The 25,024-nt window shown below is 41.9% G+C and overlaps 1 protein-coding gene across 1 annotated transcript in view; it reads left to right on the top strand.

Annotated features, from left to right (window-relative positions):
* Window positions 1–25,024, top strand: part of KDM4C (lysine demethylase 4C) — a 424,529-nt gene that overhangs the window by 383,929 nt on the left and 15,576 nt on the right. The window contains exon 21 of the mRNA XM_079705780.1: window positions 24,411–24,530. Within this exon, the coding sequence (XP_079561906.1) occupies window positions 24,411–24,530 (120 nt within the window). The remainder of the gene's footprint in view (window positions 1–24,410; window positions 24,531–25,024) is intronic.

The raw sequence follows: 25,024 nt of genomic DNA, 5'->3' as shown, positions 1-25,024 counted from the left end.
ACATAAAGAATGTTTTAGCTTTTTCTAAATGTTATAATATTGATAGTACAATATGTTGAATAATGTTTTATGCATGGTTTTTCAGATCCAAGTAGGGTTTTCTACTACTTGGAAATTTTCCTAATTAATGGTGATATGGTCTGTGCCTGAAAAAGATGCCTTTTGCAGATTAATGGCTAACAACTCAGCTAAAAGGGAGGGGGGTAAAATTATGCATGTCTCTAGTAGTATAGTTTTAAGAATATACTTATAAGTTATTATTTTTAAAACAAGCCTGATATTTATCCTTTTTATTAGCCTTTAATTAAAACTAATCTGAACTAATGATTCTATTATATGTGATATCCTCTTTTTTGAGGGAGTAACAGATAATATTGAATCTTCTAAACAGTTTATCTGATTTATACCATAAAAATAGTGGCTGGCACAAAACAAGTCAGACTCTGGTCATTGCATTCTAAGCAGCCAATATCTGAAGCCCTGTTAAACTAGGAACTATAAGAGAACTGGTATGAAATTTAATATTTTATTTATAGTTTTAAAATTTATTTCAATACTAGTAAAACTCCTTTCCTATATTTATGTTGAAACTCTACCCCATGTCATTAGTTACGTTTCTAATGGGGTTTTGTTTGTTTTGTCTTGTATTTTGTTTTTGTCTTTGTTTGCAGGAGGTTGGAAGGGCAAACATCTAACCAGTATCTAAGAGTGGGTTCCCTGCAGGAGAAGTGTAATGAGGATGGGAAGCAGCGTGTGTGATGCTCAAATCCTCTTTCTTCTCCAAGAGTGAGGGGCTCGTATCAGTGTGGAAGGCTGATGCTTCCCCAGGAGGCCCTTCCTCTTGTAGAAAAGGAACCCCTGCAGCTCCAGGTCTTTGATAAGCCACATCTGGGTACCTGCATTGGTGATTTATGTATTCTCCAGCCAAGGGATATGTTACTCTTCAATAAGTGGAGCCTTACTAAAAATTTTGCTTCCAGTGAGCACCTGCTACATGCCAGGCATTGTGGTGGGCCCTGGAAATATGATGGTGAGAAATAAAATTGCAATGGTTTTTGCTCTCATAGAATTTATAATCTAATGGGAAAGAGTAACATATGACAGTCACACTAATAAAAATGTACTTCAAATTGAGATAAGTCCTGGAGCGATAGGAATGTAATCCTATAAGAACAGGTAACAAAAAAACCTTACATAGATGTGTGATCAGTGTGACTTGAGCTAAAACCTACAGGATGTGTTACTGGACAAAGGGCAGAGGACAGTGTCCCAGCAAAGAATGTGTAAAGGCTGTTGTTGACAGGAAGGAGCATCCTGCTCAGGGTGCTGAAAGAAGGCAAGTGTGTCTGTTGGGAGAGGCAGGTGGTAGGCCTGGAGAAGGAGGAAAGGGGCAGACTAGGCTATGCCTTGACGACCATGTTATAGGGTTGTATCTTTACTCCAAGAGCAGGGGGAAGCCATTGATGGTCCTAAGCAGAAGTCAACATGAAGAGATTCGTTATGAAGCATTTTCTTTGGCTGTCGTGGAGAAGATGAATTGGGGAGTAAGCTGTAGTGTATGCTGGGGGACCAGTTAGGAGAGCATTGCAGTAGATCAGAGGAGGAGTGTGTAATTTGGACTAGGGAGCAGTGGAAGGATCTAAAATACATTTAGGAGGTGAAATCCAGAGGAGTCATGGTGGACTTACACTGGGGCCGAGGAAGAAAGAGGTGTCAGCATGACTTGCAGGGTCCAGCTTGCTCAGCCAAGTGGAAGGAAGCCCAAGTTTCAGGACCAAGGTTATGAGTATACACTTGGCCGTTGTTGAGGTTTCCTCCCTTCTTCCCTGCTCTTCCCATCTAGAGCAGTTACTGTATTTACGGCCATCCCAGGACCCTGGGGTTGCAAAGCATAGGATTGTTTTGTTTTGTCTGTCTCTCACGGAGCTGAAGGGACGCTGAGTGAAAGGCCCCATGTCACAGTGTGAGAACAGACATCCCATATTTCAGAAATGGCATGGACAGTCACTTCATTTTCATCTTTAAATGGATATATCATAACATACACACTATTACCTAACTGTAACCCATTTGATAAAATAGTATTTGACCAAGTAATTCTTCAGTGTGACAATGTGGCCACACAAATTGATGAGTCCTGTTTACCCTTGATGGGGCTTCCATCTTGACACACCAACATTTAAATTGGGCATAATCACACATTTGTAGACTTGGTCTCACTGTATAGCTCATTCTAACTTACCTTACTCCATAGTTCTCCTCAGCACTCATTTACCTGACTTTGCCCCCATCCCACCCCCAGCCCTGTTTCTGTACACATAGCCTGTGGGCTCCCCTCTGGGGCTTTTACTTCCCCTCTGCCTTCCACGTTCCTTCCCCTTTGGCTGTAGGCTCTGGGAAGAGCTCTCATTTTCTGAAGGAGATGGAACTTTGAGAGTCTTGAACACCCTCATTTTTGAGTTTCACATACCATTTTTAAAGGGAAAGGGTCAGTGACTTACTTTGGTAGACAAAATGTTGTAGTTAGCAGTAATAATAAGAATTAGCAGCTAATATTTAACAATCACATATGCGCAGTGTTTTACATAACATTCCCATGGCTGGCTAAACCTCAAGAAATATAGGAGGATGTGAGATGAAAAGTACAAGTCTCTGGAGCACCCCACATCTGGGTGCAGTCCCATCTGCTGCTTATATATCCTCCCAGGATTTAAAAAATGCATATATAGTCCTTATGTGTGTGTATATGCATGTAGATCTTTGTTTATTTGAAGGCACCTGGCATTATATTGACTTGTTAGAAGCTAGGAATCGCATCCCATGTTCTATTAATGTTATTGTTGATTGGTAGTTAGTGATGGACCTTTAAAACCATTTGCTGGCAAAGCCATCTCCATTTATCCCTTATCTTCTGCCTCCATTTCTACTTTTTCATAATAGCATCCCTGGGGTCTTCTTTCCCCTTCTTTGTTTAACCTATAAAAGCCAGGCTCAGCTGTTCTGGCTCCAGCATCACCTCCACTGACACCCCCTTTACAGCTGCCCATGTACCCTGGGATTCTCCCTTTGGCATGTTTTTGGTTCACAGTTGCTAGTACATGCCAGTCTACATCGATTCAAAACTGTGGGTGTCTGTTTCAAGGAAAGTAACTGACAATGCTAACAAAACCTTGTTTTTTGGAGGGAGATGGGAAAAAAAGACCATAAATCAAATATTAATTGGCTGACTGCTTAGTTTTCATTAAGCAAATCAGATATTAGCAAGAATCAGGCTTCAAGTAAAGATTAATATCTAGCATGAAAAGGACAGAGAGGTTCCTACTTCAAAGGTTCATTAACTATCAGAAAAAAGGGCACAACGTAATCCTCAATGTAATTCTGAGCCAGGCATTCCAGGCTTGAGTGTGATCAATAAAGCTAAATTCACTGCCCTCCTCTAATGTGTTTTTTTGTTTGTTTTGTTTTTGTTTGTTTGTTTGCGGTACATGGGCCTCTCACTGTTGTGGCCTCTCCCGTTGCAGAGCACAGGCTCCGGACGCGCAGGCTCAGCAGCCATGGCTCACGGGCCCAGCTGCTCCGCGGCATGTGTGATCTTCCCGGACCGGGGCATGAACCCGTGTCCCCTACATCAGCAGGCGGATTCTCAACCGCTGCGCCACCAGGGAAGCCCTCTAATGTGTTTTTAAACCTTTGGATTAAAAGCTCTTGTTTTGATGAATCTGTTATCTATATATCATTTTCATTCTTTTCTGGGAATCTACAAACAGCAAAATTCTTATTTTGATTTGACAGCCTTTTGACAACACAAGAATCATTTGGGGAATTTCTGAAATTTCTGACTTCTCTTTAAGGTCAATAGTGTTGAGTAAATAGATTGATTCATTATCCTCTCCTCAACCATCTTATTTATCTGTCTACCATTTGTGACAGACTGGCCTCTGTGGAAATAGGCTGGTAGTAATTACACAGGTCTTGTTCTTCATAAGACAGTCTGTTATGAACATGATTGTTTAAGTTTATGTATTTGCATTAAATCTGAGAGGAAGGACATGTTAAATTAACAGAGATAGAAGCAGCAGGTTTCATGGGAAGCATTTATAGAATGAGTTGTTCATATTTTATTGCTATGCTTAGGCACATCTGCAACTTGGAAGAAATCCTGGATTACTTCATTTCTACATATATTCATTTTAGGACTCCTCTGCTTCTGAATTTAACATAATACTGGCTGACATTTTTTGACAAATCATATTCTCACAAATCCTTAAGTTTGTCTTCACCCCTTCCTGATTCTTTTTTTTAATCCTCTGTTTAAAATCCTCCCCAGAGGTTACTCATTTGCTCAAAATCAATGCACTGCTGAGCTGTGAATGGCAACATTAACTTAAATAATAGCCTGCTCTTGGTGAGTTGTGACTCTGGGCCAGTCATTTTACTGTTCAGCCTATTCCTTTAAAATGGGACATTGGCCTAGAAGATCTTGTAGGTGTCTTCTGATTCTGGCAGGGAAGAAACACATTGGGTCATCCATAATCATCTCTGACTATAAGCATTAGAATGTGCCCCCAGCCCAGCAGTCCACTCATTTACACACACATATGCCCCTTTCCCGAGCCCAGGCCTTGATGACCACCTACCTGTGTGGTCATATGAGGGAGTACATGCTGGGCCAGCTTGGGTGAGGCCGTTTGTTTGGGCACATAGTCTCACTCGACAACATGGCGTGCCACTTGTATATTGCAATATCATTTGGAGACTAGAGGGCCAAGCTCTTCTTAGGCCATAGCCCACGAGTAATTCATCCTTGACATATTTTTATACACCGCGATGTCTTTTTGCAGTTGTACATTTCACCACAAAAGCTTTGTAAAAGACCTTTCCACAGAGGTAGGCAGAGGCCTCACACCTGCTCCTTTCATCACTTCTATGCTTTTGCTTCCCCTGTTTGCGAGTTTCCTAGTTGTTAAGTTAGAACCTTCTATGTGCCCACCAGAGGATGAGGTGGTGCTGCATGAATAGGTCCTCTTCTTGGGGTGTTGATCCAGAAGGATGCTCCCTTTCTTTGGCCATAGAGGAAGCTGATATTATAAGGAGCTCAAGGAGTGTAGCCAGAGAGTGACTGAGATTAGATTAAGGGAAAATATTATTTTTCATCTAGGTCTGATTTTTCTTCTTGTTTTTTTTTTTTTTTTTTTTTTTTGCATACTCTGTTCCCAACATTTTGGTGTAGGAGGAAGGGCACTGGACAAAGGCTTGAGAAATTTAGAAACCATAATCCTAGCTCTGCCTGTAAAGTCCAGTGAGACTTGGACAGGCTGTTCAGTGAGAGAATCTTAGCCAGCGGGTTTCTTGTCTAGAAGTTCTGAGTAACCCTGGCTCAGTTCAGGGCTGCTGCATAACTAAGACAGGCTAAGGGCTAAGTGTGCAGTCTGCTCCCACCACAGCCTTTAAACCACCCTTCTCCCTTCCCCGAACCCTCCTCTGTGACTCCCTCAGATTCCACTCTCTGCAGAAGGTATCTACTACCCTAGGCCTGGAGAGTGGTTCTCAGGTCCGTTGAATACTCAAGTGGCAGGGAGCGCACTTCCAATTTGTTGCTGTAACTGTTTGGGAGCATCAGTTTCTTTGTGTGGAGTCTAAATGCTGCCTCTGAAACACCCCAAGAACCAGTCAGTTCTTGACCTTTAGATCAAAACCAAATACCCCCATTTTCTCTTTGTGGCAGCTTTTACATGCTATCGGGTTCCTCCTCAGTCTTCTCAAATTCAAACAAAGCGGTCGTCCTGCCTCAGTCACTTAATACATATTTGTTGTGGGAAGGAATGAATGATTCAATGAATACAAAGTGGTTTTCAGAATGTTCTTCTTCCAGGACACTCTCAAGATGAAGTTTTTTGGGACAGCATTCCACACAAAATGCTGGTCTCAGATGTAAGAACACAGTGCCCGAAACCCAAACTGGCCGTGCAAGTGTGACGACTCGTTGTTCCTTTAACCTGGACATTGAACACTTATACAGTGCAGCTAGATGGAAGGTTAAATGAATTATTTATGCTGCTATTAAAAATCAGGTTTTCAAGGGATATTTAATGAAAAATCATGTTTTCAAGGGATATTTAATCGTAAGTGGAGAAATCAGGCTCAGAACTGTATATACAGTATGATCCCAATCATGTATAAAAATGTAAATATGCAAAGAAAAAGTCCTCAAAGGAAATGCATCAAAACGTTACTGATTATCTCTGGAGAGTGTAATCATAGGTGATTATGATTTTCAACTTTATCACCTTATAGTTTCCATATAAGCCTGTTTTATTTCTGTAATCAGGAAAAAATGTTATTTGTTTAAAAAGATCTGAACCCTTCTGAGAACTCTTTATATTGTGACTCGTTTTTCCTGATTTTCCTTATCATCACGATTCTTTCAGAATCTTGTGTCAGAATTTCATTTTAGTTCTCCCATCTCTTGGGGCATCTTGAGGCTCTCTGGGATACAGTAACCATGTAGTGTGCCAATAATCCCTCTGTTAAATGCTTCTGCTTTATACTGTAAGTTCTATGATATAGTTCTTGCACTTATCTTTTTGTTTTGTTTTGTTTTGGACTGTTTAATTGCATATGAAACTACGAATATTTTAGTATGTATTTGTTTTACAAGAACTTAGAAAATTTCAGTTCAAAAATGATCATAAAGCATATTTATTTTCAGTGTCTGATCTACGAATGAATCAGGTTCTGGGGCACCCGTGGTCTTGTAAGACTATCGTCATCAAAAGTGGTCCTGAAGCATGTTAATGAAAGGACATTAAAGCTAATACATGTCTTGCCCTTATCTTTATTATTATTATTTTAGTTTAAGGCCTTCATTTTCCACTAAAGAGTTGCATGAAGTAAAACACCACACCTGTTTTTCTCACTACTAATCCCACTATTCCTAGAACACAAGAGATGCTCAAAAGTTACATGCTGAGTAAAAGGCTGCCCCACTTGTCTACTTACTAGCTGTGTGAGCTGGGGCATGTCACTGTGCTTCTTTATCTGTATGGGAGATGACACCTGCCTTCCTACCCCATGGGGTTGTTTTGGATTTTCAAAGAGGATAACATTGTCTGATCATCTTTAATAGTAGGTTCTTGGCTTCTCAGTGTGTCCTTTCTTCATGATTTTAAATGCCAAGAATCACTTTCTCCCAAGGCTTTTTGTCCCCTCCCTAGCATCCTCCAGATGTTCCCTGTTGATATGAATTAAATCCAGTCACAGTTCACTTCAGACTCACCAGCTGCCAGCCACTGTGCTTTGCTTTTCTCTTCTCCTCTCCTTTTAAGTATATATTAGCTCTCATTTGCCCAACAACCCTGCAAGGTTGTATTATTATTTTCGTTTTATTGCTGAGGAAGCTGGGACATAAAGAGGTGAAGTCGCTTGTGCATGGTAGCAGCTCTTCTTTGGCCCTGGGCGGCATGACTGCAGGCCTGGAAGCGCTGCCCTGGGCTATGTCGTTGGGCCCAGCCGCGTGCTCTGGGAAGCGGTGCACACCCTGCGGAACAGAGGGGAGTGGGCAGAGGCTGGCGTGGCCCGAGCTGCTGTCTGATCTCAGAGCCCCCAGCGTGGCATGTGAGCACAGAACAACCTTTTCTCCCACAACGCTGATCCTTATCCTTCTTTTCATCTTTCTTTTTTCAGCTTTTGGAACTGACGTTTATTTTTAGAAACCACTATAGAGGAATTCACCTCAAGCCCTGCATTTCTTTTTGCAACATACATTTTTATTGACATGATAAAATATTTTGTTCCCCTCATGCTTTAGCCTCTGCCAACAACTAAAACAGGGGGAAAGACCTGTCTCCTCTAGATGGGAATTTCTCCCCTTTTTTGAGTATGAGGAGTTGCAGTTCTGGGGTGCTTATGCATTAGTGTCTATAGGGAAGACAGCAGGCAGATGCAGCCAGCCCAGGGGCAGCCTTTAGGAATGGTGCTGGCTGTCTCTGAGGTGGGAAGAACTGGTTGTGTAGCAGACAGACCTAGTATACATCTCTGCTCTGTAACTAAACATGCGACCCAGGGCAAGGGAGTTGACACCAGTTACTTTATCCACAAAATGAAGATAATAATAAATGCTAGGATTGTTGGAATTATTGAAATATATTGTTTGAAGCAGTTAGCATAGTGCCCAGCAGCACATAACAAACACTCAGGTAGTGTTTATATTTATAGTGGTGGTTATTATTATTGGTGGTGGAGGCTAGTAATTTTCGGGCAATTCATTGGTCAAGAGAGTTCCTAAGCATAAGATTCCCAGTAATACGTGGGAATTATCCATGTTCCATACCTTTATAAAAGGAGAGGTTACTAAAAGAAGGATCTAAGAAGAAGTATCAGAAAACTTTCAACATACAAATCCCATTTTCAAGTGGTTTGTATATCTGGGGCTTCTGGGAGTTTAACTGGAAAGATTTCCTGCTTTGGCTACTGGTGTGATGGGGAATCAGCCCAGGGGTCATTGGTGGGATTATTCTAGAACACTCTTGAGAGGCAGAGAAAGGGTCAGGCTACAGCTCTGTCTTCCTGGTTTGGCTACACCACTCAACATAGTCAGTGTGATAACTAACTATGGAGCCCCAATAAAATCAAGCTGCCATGACAGAGCCTCCAACACTGATCCCCACAAAGCGCTGCAGGAGCTGCGAGCGCCCTCCAACGTCTGCCTTTAAGGGCTACATCACTGCTTTCTGCACAGCTTACAGCGTTCAGATAGACCTAGCCAGATGAGTGCAGGAGAGTCCTGAATGGGGACTCTGTGACTAATTCAGTTTATATGGCAGGGGATTTAACATTGAGGGGAAGGCCTGAGGAGTTGGGTTAATCATAAGGAGAAGGTCCTTGACACAGTTGATGTCAAGTGAGCACGAGTCATGAACACAGGTGTCCCACCTCCCTGCCCACTTACCTGTGATCACATACGGTACATCATATTGTAGATATTCATGTATATATTGAGTCCCCAGTGGATTCTGAATTCCTTGGGAGAAAGGACTCCGAAAGGACTGTTTTTGTCTCTGTCTTCCCAATGCCGAGTTCAGCGCTAGGTGCCAGGAGACACTCAGTGTATGCCAGAGAGGGAGAAGAGGCAGGAAAGGAGGAGGAGAGGCCTTTCTCCAAGGCGGGTAAGGGTGAATGCATGATCCTTTCGGTTCCATTCATGCTCTCCAATTACGAGGATGCGGAAAACCCCTGGCCCACACTTCAGAGGTGCCTTGCTGAGGCCTCACGCGCTTTCTGCCTGCCGGTGTCTGTCCCTCACAGGCCTGTGCCGTCAGGTCAGCTCCCCAGTGTCACCCCTGATTCTCGTACTGACTTCTCTTATGCTTCCTCACTTCAAAAGAAGCAGAAAGATAATTTCAAAAGAGGTTGCCTAACTTTGTATACTTTCTATGATTTTGGAAGCTTTTCCGTGCCAGAATCTCACCTAGTTCTAATAACAAAGATGTGACTTCTTTTAGCACTATACCTTCTGAGGCTTAATGCTGTAGTAACTTTGAGAAGAATAAGACCGCCTCCATCTCTGGGACCTCAGTACCTTTACCAGGAATTGTGTTCACTCTTGGCTTATAGCGGAAGGGAAAGTGTATACTAGCCAAGTGGCCCTCAGGAATTTACCAAATAAGTGTCAGTACTGTTCAGTCTCTGAAGAAGATAGGATTGTTTAGAAGATAGGTGTGGTTAAGTGTCAGGGCACTGGTGGCGAAGTGTGGCTGCTGGAAAGGAGTTTGGCTGTTGGAGGGAATAATAAGGAGGGTGTCACGCCAGCTTAACAGAGATAACCAGAGTATCTTAGAGAAGGGGTGCGTATGTGTGCATGAGTGTGTGTGTGTGTGTGTGTGTGTGTCCCTTAAAAAAGGATTAAAAACCTATTATAAAGGAAAACTGGATATCAGACATAGAATTTTCCCAGAATGATGGCTGTCAGTGTGGAAGCAGGTTGGTTGGCTTGAATCCATTAACCCCCAGGCTGAAATGACAGTGTTTCACAACTAGCACAGAACAAAGATAAGAGGTACGTTGGAAGGCTGTCACTGTAGAAGAGCTATAGTCAGCGGAAACAGCATGGAATTAGTTCTTCCTTTATAGGTAGGATGTATAGTTTATGCTGGGAGAGAATCTTCTTGTGCGGTGATTCTCAATGTGGCTGAGCATCAGATGGCTTGGGAGGGCATTTAGCCTGGACCCCACCTTGGACTGACTGAAGCAGAATTTTCTCTAGTGGCTAAGAATAGATTTACTGCACTAGAAAAGTAAGTCTGATGGTGAATTTTTCAAAGCTGATGAAATTAACTTTATAAATAGTTTATATACCTTTTCACCAAGTGATCCTGGTTCTACAAGTCTATTCTAAGAATATAGACAGTAATTTGGACCAAGATTTATGGAGAAAAATATACAATAGTATTATACATGATGGAGAGAATTGGAAAGACCTACATATCTCACAGTAGGCGCGTGCTTAAATTAATTGTGGAATATCCATAATGTTGCATATATTCAGTAAAATGGAGTTTTCAAAGGATAATTAATAAGATCCTCTTAATTACAAGTGATAAATAGCAAGGTACAAAATTATATATGTATATGCAAAAGGGAAAATATATTATTTCACTTATGAGGTGCTTATAAATAGCCAAATTCTTAGAGACAGAGAAGTAGAATGGTGGTTACCAGGGACGGGGGGATGGGCGGATGGAGAGTTATTGTTTAACGGATACGGAGTTTCAGTTTGGGATGATGAACAGCTTCTGGAAACGAGGGTGGTGATGGTTGTACCGGGCTGTGAATATACGTAAGGCCACTAGAATGTGTACTTGAAAGTGGTTAAAAGGCAAGTTTTATGTTTTGCCTATTTTACCACAATAGAAAGACCCCTCCCCTCCTATGGGATGTGCTATGGGATGAGTGAGGAACATGGTGGGAACTGCAGTGTGAGCTCTTCACAACAGCAGCCTTGCCTGATTCTTCAGAGAGAGGTCAGTTGTGTGCTCATATGAAAGAAAAGAAAGGTTGTAGCTATGAGAGAAAGTATTTTATCTGTATAGGAGGCCCGAATTTTTTTTTTAAAATGCATAGAAGTGTAGAGAGAAAATCTACATGGTAACAGGATTTACTTCTAGGTCGTGGAAATATGGGTTGTTTTAAATTCTTCTGTCTTAAAAAAAAAAAAGTCTATAATTTCCCCCAAAGGAATATATAGTAGAAGCTCAGAACAAAAAGTTATTTTTAAGAAAAAGAATTTTAAAATGTTTTTCTATCTTTGTTAATTTCTACATGAAGGTTGATAGCAAATCATTATGACTTATATTCAACAAACAGTCCAGAATTTTATCCATGCGAACATGGTGCATCCCTTTGAAAGTAGTCCCCATGAGAGTCCCCTCTAAAGGGCTCCCATTGCAGACAGTAAATCTTCAGACTGTGGGGAGTTTTGGAAACTTGGGGACAGTCACAAATCATCTAGGGCCGTGCCTTGTAAACAGGTGGGCAGTGACATGAATATGTTCCCTTCCTTTGTGAGGGATGGTTTTCCTCATAGGTCCTTTGAACGAGGATTAGGTGGTCGGGGAAGCCCTCCATTTTTATATTCCATCGTTAAATGAAAGGGTTTTTTCCTCACTTTGTGAGGCGGGCTCTGCCATCACCCAAACTAGCCGTTCCTTAGCAGTCAGGGTCGTTAGTGCCGAGCAACAAAAACTGACTGTAACTCAGGAATTCCCTGGCGGCCCAGTGGATAGGACTTGGCGCTTTCACTGCCTGGGACCCGGGTTCGACCCTTAGTTCGGGGAACTAAGATCCCGCAAGCCTTGTGACGTGGCCAAAACAAAACAAAACAAAAGACTGACTGTAGCTGATTTAGGCACTACAGGAACTTAGTGGAAAGTTACAAGGACGCCCGCAGAATCTCCAGGAATGCAGAAAAACAAAGTCAAAAAACAGGTGAGAATGAGGGAGGCTGCTCAGCCACACCGTGAGTAGGACCAGGCCACCTCCCCTTTCGGACCACCTGGACCAGGGTTCTGCCATCAGCACGTGGGAGCTGCCACTGCTGCTGCCGGCCTCTGAGAGCATTCTCCCCTCCACTGTTTGTCTGCATCTCTGGTCACAGGTTCTACATCTCCTGGCAGGATGTAGCTGGTTGGCCAGGCCCCGGTCCATACCTGCTGCTGGGCAAGGGAGTATCTGGCATCTTTCTGCACTTGTAATGGCAGGTGAGCTCTGCCTTCCACGGAGACTCTGAAGGGGAGAAGGGGGTTCAGATGCTGGGAAGCCAGATGACAGATAGCCAGCATGATTAGCACATGGCTTTCAGTCAGTCTTGTTCATCTCTGCCCGAGTCCAGTAATGAGCAGGTGATTATCCCTTAAAATGCCAGCAGCTGCTGGCATCAGTTTGCTCTCAGTCACTTAAGCATTTTTCTGCATGGGGGACTGTAAGAGGTTCCAAACTATATGCTGATTAAGTACTGGGAATTCACATACCGTGTCTTCATCTGGTGCAGCGGGACTGATAGACAGGGCTGCCTGCCCTGTGGTTTATACTTGATAGGAGGAGAGCTGGGAACTGGGGGAGGGAGGGAGGAAGGCAGGCAGCATGCAAGGACAGCTGCTCCTTCTAGAGGTCCCTTTCAAAGGGCCTAGAGGCAGTTCCAAGAACACAGTGACTTCAGAATCCAAATAATCAGACTGGCAGTCGGGCTTTCCTCTTTGTTAGGAGAGCAAGTACAGGAGTTTGGCCCTGACTTTGGCAGGAATGTGATATGACACCGTCCTCTTGCCTGGGATTATGACTCATCACAGCCCTTTAATCACAGGCAGAAGTCCACTCCTGACTATGATGACTATTTCTGTCTTTAATTTTTACATCATCTATGTAGTACTCTAGCTACAGGCTTACTGGCAGCTCCAGACACCAGTGTCCCTGTGGAGAGGGCTCTGGCAGATTTCAGGGGAGTTCACACATCCCTGGAGGCAGTACAGCAAAGGGTAAACAGGTATTTCTGTCAGGCGAAGGCAGACTTCTTCTGAGGGTCTAGACAGCAACTGAGAAAAATGCATTAGTCCAGGTTTTTAATGCATATACTTTTCCAGCAAAGTGTTACTTGCTCCAGTAACACACTAAGAACTGCATCAGGAAAGGTCTCTAACATTTTATATCCTTTGGTAGAATAGATCTCAAATTCTATAATGCTTTAAAAAACCATCCAGGTCACATAGAGCTGTGGGCAGTGTGGGCTGGAATCTTCATTTTTAAAGTGTGTCCCCAGCAGTTGGGCCTGCACTTTGAGAAGCTCTGCTCTATTGTCTGATTCCTCATGCACAGCCAGGGAGACGTGAGCCGCTGAAGGCCTTTAAGAGAGAGGCAGACCCTTCAAGCCATTGCTTTCCATAAACTGAATCCCCTCATCTTCAGACATTTTATTTCATTTTTTTCAGAACTCTCATTTTTAACAGAAACTTTTTTTTTTCCTGCATGAAGTCCTACTCAGAAACCCAACTTATAAAATCAAAAATTCTCTTCTGGTTGAAATGATCATGGTGGCCAAAGCTCATGTACTCCACATGGATTCCAGCCCTTGCAGGGACCCCTGAGGTCCCCAGCCCACAGCTGTGGGGCTCAGTGTGACAGGCTTCCAGGTATGGACACGACACCCTCTGTCTGTCCCTAGCTTGGGGAGGTGGACACTTGGCTCCTCTAGTGTCTCACACAGGTGGTCAGTAAATAGATATCAGATTAGTGACTGTGACAGTTTTGGGGACACCCAGCAGCTTCTATGCTGGAGGGGTCAGGGAAACGTAAATATCAGACTTTTCAACTTCCTTTCATCAGCCCACGTGCTCCTAATCCCATTTCTGTTTAAATGCTTTATATGCCATGTAGTCATAGAAAGTTTCTGGCAGACTCAAGAATTGAGACAACTGATGAACTGAAACCACTTTTCTATGGAGGAAAGTAGATGTTACAGAAATAAACTCTTGTGTTTTACTATGAGCTGCCTTAAGTCCATTTGGGAAGTAGCTGGGGTGTAAATAATGAGTAATACTCACTAAATGAAGTTATATGCAAATCCAGGTACATCCACTTCCAGCTAAGGGACCTGGCAAAGGGTGAGAAATTGGGCCTCATGACTGAGAATAATGCCTCCTGGTGGTGGAGGGGGAAGGGAGATTCTCAGAAAAATTTTATGTTCTTATGTGTTTGGTTGGTTATTTTTCTTTATTCTTCTACTGTGAATAAAGAAAAAAAGTTCTGAAGGCAAGAAATTGAGAAAGCAAACCGAAGTGTCTTCCCTAGATTTTGACGGGAAAGCATGTGAAGTGACTGTGGCTGATCCGGAGCACAGCTGGGTGGAGGCTGAGCTGGAGGGGCTGTTGCAGGTCACTGTGCCTGGAGGCTGAGCTGGGGGGGCTCTTGGAGGTCACTGTGCCTGGAGGCTGAGCTGGGGGGGCTCTTGGAGGTCACTGCCTGGAGGCTGAGCTGGGGGCTCTTGCAGGTCACTGTGCCAAATTAAGATTTGCTGTGAGTAAAGCGCTCATTGCCAGTAAGCAAGACATCAAACTGTATCTCAGACATTTAGTTCCAAAGAATTTTTCAAAAAGGAATTGTTCCTCACTTGGTAAAGTTGCATACATTTAGTTTACTAATAAGGGTGTATGTTTATGATAAATTCCTCAAGTATACTTTATACTTTCCTCAGGCCACATTTCTATGGCCATTACCACACCTTGGTGTTATGTTACGTAGAATTGCAGGTCAGGATTGGTTTGGGGTAGTCATTTTAAAGGCTAGTAACCCTCTGTTGAAGGTCAAATATGTGAAACTAAGGGCATAACTCTCCTGCTTGGAGGTGGCTTGTGGTGGGTGAGTAGATGGGGACTGTGGCCTTGTAATGCCTGAGGCCTTGACTTGCCTCTGTTGGGACTGAGGAAGGGCCCAATAGAAAACGTCTCCTGAGGACAAGCAATTTAGAGAGAGAAAGAAGTCAGAGTTTGAAAACTTAACATATCTCCTTTGTCATAAAGCAGATGCTGGAGAGTGTGGCTTACATCTGTGGGCAAAGAATTTTCCTGATACTGGACCTGAGAATTAGGCCTCCTAGAAAGGTAGTACAGGGCACCGCCAGATCCTCTCTGTGAAAGGAGCAGGGCAGAAAGCAAGTTCTCTGCCGGCAGAGGGGCTCCAAAGAGAAACGGAAGGAGAGGGGTAAGCCGGAAGTTACCAGCCTTGCTTGGCTTACAGACCCTGGCTATCTCAGCACATTTTTTATAGCGCTCCTAGGCCAAAGGAAATACCTAACAGTTCCATCTACTAGTTTGGTCTAAACAACTTAATAGTAGTAATAAGCTCGGTGTCTGACAAGTGTCCCTGTGTTTCCCCTGAAAATATCCCTATTTCAGAACCCCAGTGAATTTGCTGTGGTGCCCCAAGGCACTGTAGTGCATAGTTTGGAAAATGCAGTCTCCTTCAGAAAACTCAACAATATAATTGTCACTCCTTATTCTCTTGGAGAATGAGTTTGTTTTCTACATCTATAACTCTATTTCTGTTCCGTAGATAAGTTCATTTGTACCCCTTTTTAAGATTCCACATATAAGTGATATCACATGATACTTGTTTTTGTTTGTCTGACTTATTTCACTCAGTATGACAATCTCTGGGTCCATCCATGTTGCTGCAAATGGCATTATTTTGTTCTTTTTAATAGCTGAGTAATAGTCCATTATATATATGTACCACATCTTCTTTATCCATTCCTCTGTTGGTGGACACTTAGGTTGCTTCCATGTCTTGCCTATTGTAAATAGTGCTGCAATGAACACTGGGGTGCATGTCTCTTTTTGAATTATGGTTTTCTCCAGATATACGCCCAGGAGTGGGATTGCTGGATCATATGGTAGCTCTATTTTTAAGTTTTTTAAGGAACCTCCATACTGTTCTCCATAGTGGCTGTACCACCAACAGTGTGGGAGGGTTCCCTTTTCTCCACACCCTCTCCAGCATTTATTGTTTGTAGGCATTTTGATGATGGCCATTCTGACTAGTGTGAGGTGATACCTCATTGTAGTTTTGATTTGCATTTCACTAAGAATTACTGATGTTGAGCATCTTTTAATGTGCTTTTTAGCCATCCATATGTCTTCTTTTTTTCCTGATTAATTTTTATTGGAGTATGGTTGCTTTACAATGTTGTGTTAGCCTCCACTGCACAACAAAATGAATCAGCCATATACATACAGATATCCCCTCCCTTTTGGACTTCCCTCCCATTTAGGTTACCACAGTGCATTAGGTTCCTGTGCTATACAGTATGTTCCCATCAGTTGTCTATGTTATACATAGTATCAATAATGTATATGTGTCAATCCCAGTCTCCCAATTCATCCCACCCTACCGCTTTCCCCCTTGGTATCTATACATTTGTTCGCTACATCTTTGTCCTAGTTTTGCTTTGCAAGTAAGGTCATCTAAACCATTTTTTAAGATTCCACATATATGCATTATTATACGATATTTGCTTTTCTCTTTCTGACTTACTTCCCTCTGTATAACACTCTTTAGACCATCCATGGTTTCTATAAATGACCCAATTTCATTCCTTTTTTTGGCTGAGTAATATCCCATTATATATATGTACCACATCTTCTTTATCCAGTCCTCTGTTGGTGGACATTTAGGTTGCTTCCATGTCCTGGCTATTGTAAATAGTGCTGCTATGAACATTGGGGTGCATGTTTGTTTTGAATTATGGTTTTCTCAGGGTATATGCCCAGTATTGGGATTGTTGGGTCATATGGTAGTTCTATTTTTAGTTTTTTTTTTTTAACATCTTTATTGGAATATAATTGCTTTACAATGGTGTGTTACTTTCTGCTTTATAACAAAGTGAATCAGTTATACATATACATATGTTCCCATATCTCTTCCCTCTTGCGTCTCCCTCCCTCCCACCCTCGCTATCCCACCCCTCTAGCTGGTTACAAAGCACTTAGCTGATCTCCCTGTGCTATGCAGATGCTTCCCACTAGCTATCTATTTTATATTTGGTAGTGTATATATGTCCATATATATACTACCACTCTCTCACTTTGTCCCAACTTACACTTCCCCCTCCCCATGTCCTCAAGTCCATTCTCTAGTAGGTCTGCATCTTTATTCCCATCTTGCCCCTAGGTTCTTCATGACCTTTTTTTTAATTTTAGATTCCATATATATGTGTTAGCATACGGTATTTGTTTTTCTCTTTCTGACCTATTCACTCTGTATGACAGACTCTAAGTGCATCCATCTCACTAGAAATAACTCAGTTTCATTTCTTTTTATGGCTGAGTAATATTCCATTGTATATATGTGCCACATCTTCTTTATCCATTCATCTGTTGATGGACACTTAGGTTGCTTCCTTGTCCTGGCTATTGCAAACAGAGCTGCAATGAACACTGTGGTGCATGACTCTTTGAATTATGGTTTTCTGATCCTTTGTATTTCTGCAGTGTCAGTTGTTACTTCTCCGTTTTCATTTCTAATTCTGTTGATTTGAGTCTTCTCCCTTTTTTTCTTGATCATTCTGGCTAATTGTTTATCAATTTTGTTTATCTTCTCAAAGAACCAGCTTTTAGTTTTATTGATCTTTGCTATTGTTCCCTTCATTTCTTTTTCATTTATTTCTGATCTGATCTTTATGATTTCTTTCCTTCTGCTAACTTTTGGGGTTTTTTGTTCTTTCTCTAATTGCTTTAGGTGTAAGGTTAGGTTGTTTATTTGAGTTGTTTCTTGTTTCTTGAGGTAGGATTGTATTGCTATAAACTTCCCTCTGAGAACTGCTTTTGCTGCATCCCATAGGTTTTGGCTCGTCGTGTTTTCTTTGTCATTCGTTTCTAGGTATTTTTTGATTTCTTCAGTGATCACTGTTATTTAGTAGTGTATTGTTTACCCTCCATGTGTTTGTAATTTTTACAGACTTTTTCCTGTAATTGATATCCAGTCTCATAGCATTGTGGTCAGAAAAGATACTTGATACAATTTCAACTCTCTTAAATTTACCAAGGCTTGATTTGTGACCCAAGAAAGATATGATCTATCCTGGAAAATGTTCCATGAGCACTTGAGAATAAAGTGTATTCCATTGTTTTTGGATGGAATGTCCTGTAAATACCAGTTAAGTCCATCTTGTTTAATGTATCATTTAAAGCTTGAGTTTCCTTATTTAGTTTCATTTATGATGATCTGTCCATTGGTGAAAGTGGGGTGTTAAAGTCCCCTGCTATTATTGTGTTACTGTCGATTTCCCCTTTTATGGCTGTTAGCATTTGCCTTATATGTTGAGGTGCTCCTATGTGGGTGCATAAATATTTACAATTGTTATATCTTCTTCTTGGATTGATCCTTTGATCATTACGTAGTATCCCTCCTTATCTCTTGTAACAGTCTTTATTTTAAAGTCTATTTTATCTGATATGAGTATTGCTACTCCAGTTTTCTTTTAATTTCCATTTGCATGGAATATCTTTTTGCCCTCACTTTGTCTGTATGTGTCCCTAGATCTGAAGTGGGCTCTTACAGACAGCATATATACAGGTCTTGTCTTTGTATCCATTCAGCCATTCTATGTCTTTTGGTTGGAGCATTTAGTCCATCTACATTTAAGGTAATTGTTGATATGTATGTTCCTATTACCATTTTCTTAATTGTTTTGGGTTTGTTATTGTAGGTCTTTTCCTTCTCTTGTGTTTCCTGCCTAGAGAAGTTCCTTTAGCATTTGTTGTAAAGCTGGTTTGGTGGTGCTGAATTGTCTTAGCTTTTGCTTATCTGTGAAGGTTTTAATTTCTCCGTCGAATCTGAATGAGATCCTTGCTGGGTACAGTAATCTTTGTTGTAGGTTTTTTCCTTTCATCACTTTAAATATGTCCTGCCACTCCCTTCTGGCTTGCAGAGTGTCTGCTGAAAGATCAGCTGTTAACCTTGTGGGGATTCCCTTGTATGTTATTTGTTGTTTTCCCTTGCTGCTTTTAATATTTTTTCTTTGTATTTAATTTTTGATAGGTTGATTAATGTGTCTTGGTGTGTTTCTCCTTGGATTTATCCTGTAGGGGACTCTGCACTCTCTGGACTTGATTGACTATTTCCTTTCCCATATTAGGGAAGTTTTCAACTATAATCTCTTCAAATATTTTCTCAGTCCTTTTCTTTTTCTCTTCTTTTTCTGGGACCTCCTATAATTCTAATGTTGGTGTGTTTAATGTTCTCCCAGAAGTCTCTGAGGCTGTCCTCAATTCTTTTCATTCTTTTTTCTTTATTCTGCTCTGCAGTAGTTATTTCCACTATTTTATCTTCCAGGTCACTTATCCGTTCTTCCGCCTCAGTTATTCTGCTATTGATACCTTCTAGAGAATTTTTAATTTCACTAATTGTGTTGTTCATCATTGTTCATTTGCTCTTTAGTTCTTCTAGGTCCTTGTTAAACGTTTCTTGTATTTTATCCATTCTATTTCCAAGATTTTGGATCATCTTTACTGTCATTACTTTGAATTCTGTTTCAGGTAGACTGCCTATTTCCTCTTCATTTGTTTGGGCTGGTGAGTTTTTACCTTGCTCCTTCATCTGCTGTGTGTTACTCTGTCTCCTCATTTTGCTTAACTTACTGTGTTTGGGGTCTCCTTTTTGCAGGCTGCAGGTTCATACTTCCCGTTGTTTTTGGTGTCTGCCTCCAGTGGCTAACGTTGATTCAGTGGGTTGTGTAGGCTTCCTGGTGCCTGTGTTCTGGTGGATGAGGCTGGATCTTGTCTTTCTGGTGGGCAGGACCATGTCTGGTGGTATGTTTTGGGTGTCTGTGACCTTATTATGATTTAAGGCAGCCTCTCTGCTAATGGGTGGGATTGTGTTCCTGTCTTGCTAGTTGTTTGGTGTAGGGTGTCCAGCCCTGTAGCTTGCTGGTCACTGAGTGGAGCTGGGTCTTAGCGTTGAGATGGAGATCTCTGGGAAAGCTTTCGCCGTTTGATATTATGTGGAGCCAGGAGGTCTCTGGTGGACCAGTGTCCTGAACTCAGCTCTCCCACCTCAGAGGCTCAGGCTTGACACCCGGCTGGAGCACCAATACTCTGTCAGTCACATGGGTCAGAAGAAAAGGGAGAAAAAAAGAAAGAAAAATAAAATAAAATAAAGTTATTAAAATGAAAAATTTTTTTTAATTATTAAAAATTTTTTCAAAATTGAAAATAAAAAAGAAAGAAAGTAGAGAGCAACCAAACCAAAAAACAAATCCACTAATGATAACAAGCGCTAAAAAAGTATACAAAAAAACCCAAACAAAAATGAAAGAAATGGACAGACAGAACCCTAGGACAAAGCTATACAGACAAAATCACACAAAGTCCATCGTTTTAATCTTGGGATGATTCATTGTCTATTCAGGTATTCCACAGATGCCGGGTACATCAAGTTGATTGTGGAGATTTAATCTGCTGCTCCTGAGACTACTGGGAGAAATTTCCCTTTCTCTTCTTTGTTCGCACAGCTCCTGGGGTTCAGTTTTGGATTTGACCCCGCCTCTGCCTGTAGGTCGCCTGAGGGCATCTGTTTTTCACCCAGACAGGACGGGGTTAAAGGAGCAGCTGATTAGGGGGCTCTGGCTCACTCAGGCCGGTGGGGGAGGGAGGGGTACAGAATGTGGGGCGAGCCTGCGAGCGGCAGAGGCCGGCGTGATGTTGCAACAGCCTGAGGTGCACCGTGTGTTTTCCCGGGGAGGTTGTCCCTGGATTATGGGACCCTGGCAGTGGCGGGCTGCACAGGCTCCCGGGAGGGGAGGTGTGGATAGTGACCTTTGCTTGCACACAGGCTTCTTGGTGGCTGCAGCAGCAGCCTTAACGTTTTATGCCTGTCTCTGGCGTCTGTGCTGAAAGCCATGGCTCACGCCCATTTCTGGAGCTTGTTTAGGCGGTGCTCTGAATCCCCTCTCCTCGCGCACCCTGAAACAATGGTCTCTTGCCTCTTAGGCAGGTCCAGACTTTTTCCCGGACTCCCTCCTGGCCAGCTGTGGCGCACTAGCCCCCTTCAGGCTGTGTTCATGCAGCCAACCCCAGTCTTCTTTGTGGGATCTCTATTTTTAGTTTTTTAAGGAAACTCCATACTGTTCTCCATAGTGGCTGTATCAATTTACATTTCTACCAACAGTGCAAGAGGGTTCCCTTTTCTCCACACCCTCTCCAGCATTTGTTTATAGATTTTTTAATGATAGCCATTTTGACTGGTGTAAGGTGATACCTCATTGTAGTTTTGATTTGCCTTTCTCTAACAATTAGTGATGTTGAGCATCTTTTCATGTGTTTGTTGGCCCATCTGTATGTCTTCTCTGGAGAAATGTCTATTTAGGTCTTCTGTCCATTTTTTGATTGGGTTGTTTTTTTGATATTGAGCTCCAAGAACTGTTTGTATATTTTGGATATTAATTTTTTGTTGGTTGCTTCATTTGCAAATATTTTCTCCCATTCTGAGGGTTGTCTTTCTGTTTTGTTTATGGTTTCCTTTGCTGTGCAAAAGCTTTAAAATTTCATTAGGTCCCATTTGTTTATTTTTGTTTTTATTTTCCTTACTTTAGGAGGTGGATTCAAAAAGATCTTGCTGCGATTTATGTCAAAGAGTGTTCTGCCTATGTTTTCCTCTAAGAGTTTTTTTTTTTTTTTAACTCCCACTCCATCCCTCCCCCAACCCCCTACCCCTTGGCAACCACCAGTCTGTTTTCTTTTTTTTTTAAATTAGTTTCTGCTTTATAACAAAGTGAATCAGTTATACATATACATCTGTTCCCATATCCCTTCCCTCTTGCGTCTCCCTCCCTCCCACCCTCCCTATCCCACCCCTCCAGGCGGTCACAAAGCACCGAGCTGATTCTAAGAGTTTTATAGTATCCAGCCTTACATTTAGATCTTTAATACATTTTGAGTTTGTTTTTGTGTATGGTGTCAGGGAGTGTTCTAATTTCATTTGTTTACATGTAGCTGTTCAGTTTTCCCAGCCCCACTTATCGGAAACTGTCTTTTCTCCATTGTACATTCTTGCCTCTTTTGTCATCGAATAGGTGACCATAGGTGTGTGGCGTTATCTCTGAACTTTCTATCCTGTTCCCTTGTTTTATATTTCTGTTTTTGTGCCAGTACCATACTGTCTTGATTGCTGTAGCCTTGTAGTATAGTCTGAAGTCAGGGAGCCTGATTTCTCCAGCTCCATTTTTCTTTCTCAAGATTGCTTTTGCTATTCGTGGTCTTTTGTGTTTCCATACAAATTGTAAAATTTTTTGTTGTAATTCTGTGAAAAATGCCATTGGAAATTTGATAGGGATTGTGTTGAATCTGTAGATTGCTTTGGCAGGGGAGGGATAAATTGGAAGACTGGGATTGACAATATACACACTACTATATATAAAATATAGTAGTAGATAACTAATAAGAACCTACTCTATAGCACAGGGAAGTCTACTCAATACTCAGTAATGGCCTATATGGGAAAAGAATCTAAAAAAGAGTGGGTATATGTATACGTGTAACTGATTCACTTTGTTGTACACCTGAAACTAACACAACATTGTAAATCAAGTATCCTCCAATGAAAATTAAAAAAAAAAAAGTGAATGAATGAGGGAGTGGGAAAAAAAAGAAAAGCCAGGAGTATTACCTTAATGGAGCTTCCTCCACATGGAATAAAACTTTAGGAGAAGGAAGAAACTTACGCTTTTCTTTCCTTGACCCCATCACCAAACCATCTGGGTTTTAGCTCAGAGTTATCCCTGAGCTGATGAAGCTTCCTGTCCTAGGAGATAGCATCTATTTAGAAGCTACGCCTTCCAATCTTCTTAGTACCATGTACATCTTTGGAAGGGAAGGGAAATGAAAAGTGAGATGATAACTCCAGGGGCATATATAGAATACAGTTCTTCATCCTACCCTTTCAGTTCTGTGTAGCCTGAGATCAAATATTATGAAGGCCAAGAAGAAACTTATTTTCATTTGACTAAGTTAGATGCAGACTGTCAACTCTGCAGAGCCTCTGAGCACACATTTTTTTTTCTTTGCCCATAGCTTTAAATGGAGGCATAGTCTGCAGTGAGAAAGATGAGCCTCTCAGGTATACTCTGAACCCAACAGTAAAAGGCCCACTCCTTTATGATGCATAATTTCTGTTAATAATGAAAAGTAATACATGGTGGAGTTCTAATCATAAACAACTAAATATTTCCTGTGTGTGCCTCTCATTTAAACCACAGAACCTTGCCCAGTCTGTATTTAAAGCTTAACTGGTCAAGTGTGCATTTCAGTCAGTCAGATTGGCCTCATCAGTAAAATACGAGGATTAGCAAAACATGAATTGCTAAATGTGCAAAAAATTTATCAAAGTAGTCAAGTATTTAATTCCTTTGTATTCAGATTTTATTGTGTCATTCTCAATACATACAAACTTAAGTTTGCAAAATATATCTGTACCCCTCCCCCTCTAAAAAGCACCTTCCCAGAATGAGCTAGTGGGAAATTCGTTCTTAGTTGCTGCCCGAGGAGGAGGCAGTGCTGAGTAGAAGAAGTGAGGTGAGAAGACTGCTTGTGGCACCGCCAGGGTCACCTGTGGAATGAGGTGGACTACTCAGTGGATGGGAGGTGCAGGCAGAACCAGACCTGTAGGGCAAGGTCCAGGGGTCTTCAGAAGAGGCCTGCTGAGCAGGACCCGGGCCTTACAGCCTCCCCTGCTGCACTCTGGAGACTCCTGCATTTTTGCCTTGCTGCTTCGTCCGGGCCTGCCAGCTCTGATGACAGTCTGCTTCTCTCCTGCCCCCAGGTCCACCTGGGTGTCCTCAGTTCTTTGTCTCTTACACTGCTTCACTTCTCCAGAGATCCTGACAACTGAAAGGAGCCTCCTCAGAGGCTCAGTTTCCTTGTCAGTAAAATGGGGGTAATTAATAGTCTCTGCCTACCTCATGGAACCATTGTGAGGATCAGACGAGATGTATGTTAAAGCCTTCTGTTAAGTGCAAAATGCTGTATAAATGTCAGGTGTTATAAATCATTAGTCAGTCTATTTCTCAGCTACATCAGTTTCTATGCACATTTTACTTACCCTCTGAACAATTCTTTGTCAAATAGCAAATGTAAATGCTGTTTTTTCCTTCTTGGATTGTGGTGGTTCCTTTGTAACTTTATGATGTAGGCTGAATCTTTAAGTACTCCTTTGGCTTATAGCTCTTCCCCTGAACACCCATGCAAGATCATAATCCATAAAACACAGAGGCAATAACTCCTTTTAATTGCCAGGAGTTCATCATTTGCTACGTTCTAAATGCAGTCACTTAGACATTTGCCTTGAAAAGCCTAACTCTATTTATTCTGCAGAGCCGAGACTGTGTGAGGCTAGGCCCTCCTGCCGAGGGAGAGGTCGTTCAAGTCAAGTGGCCTGATGGCAAACTCTACGGGGCAAAATATTTCGGATCAACTGTTGCCCACATGTACCAGGTGAGTGCCGCCCTGGGTGTGATGCTTGCTGAGATGGACAGGAGAAGCCAGAGGGCAGACAGTATAGCTAGTGTACTGCTGACCAAGAAGCCACATGAATTTGGAACACGTCTTGTTTTATAAAAAAGGCAAAAATTCGATGTTTGATGACTTAGATATTAGACTTTTATCACCAAGTTCGATACTGGGAAACTCTAGTAACATTTGATGAATGGGTTAATTGTAAGGAATATAGTTAGGTCAAAAAGATAACTAACTGGATGGTGGGCTGCTTTCTTGTGTTTCTGTTATACGGGGAGAGACTAATTATCTGGATTATCTAACTGTAAGCCAAATCAGCGATGGCTGTTCATCATCCAGCAGCCCCTGAATGGGTGGCTTTTCCCTGAGAGACATCATCCCCATCGGGTGTTTCAGCAAACCTAAACCAATGGTACATCAGCACAGATGTGGCCATTTGTGCACCCGAGCATAAAGGAGTGCTTATTTAATGA

Source organism: Hyperoodon ampullatus (genome assembly GCF_949752795.1).
Source record: "Hyperoodon ampullatus genome assembly, chromosome: 6".
Taxonomy (NCBI): Eukaryota; Metazoa; Chordata; class Mammalia; order Artiodactyla; family Ziphiidae; genus Hyperoodon; species Hyperoodon ampullatus.
Note: the sequence above shows the minus strand (reverse complement) of the source record. Positions and strands in the feature narration are given on the sequence as shown.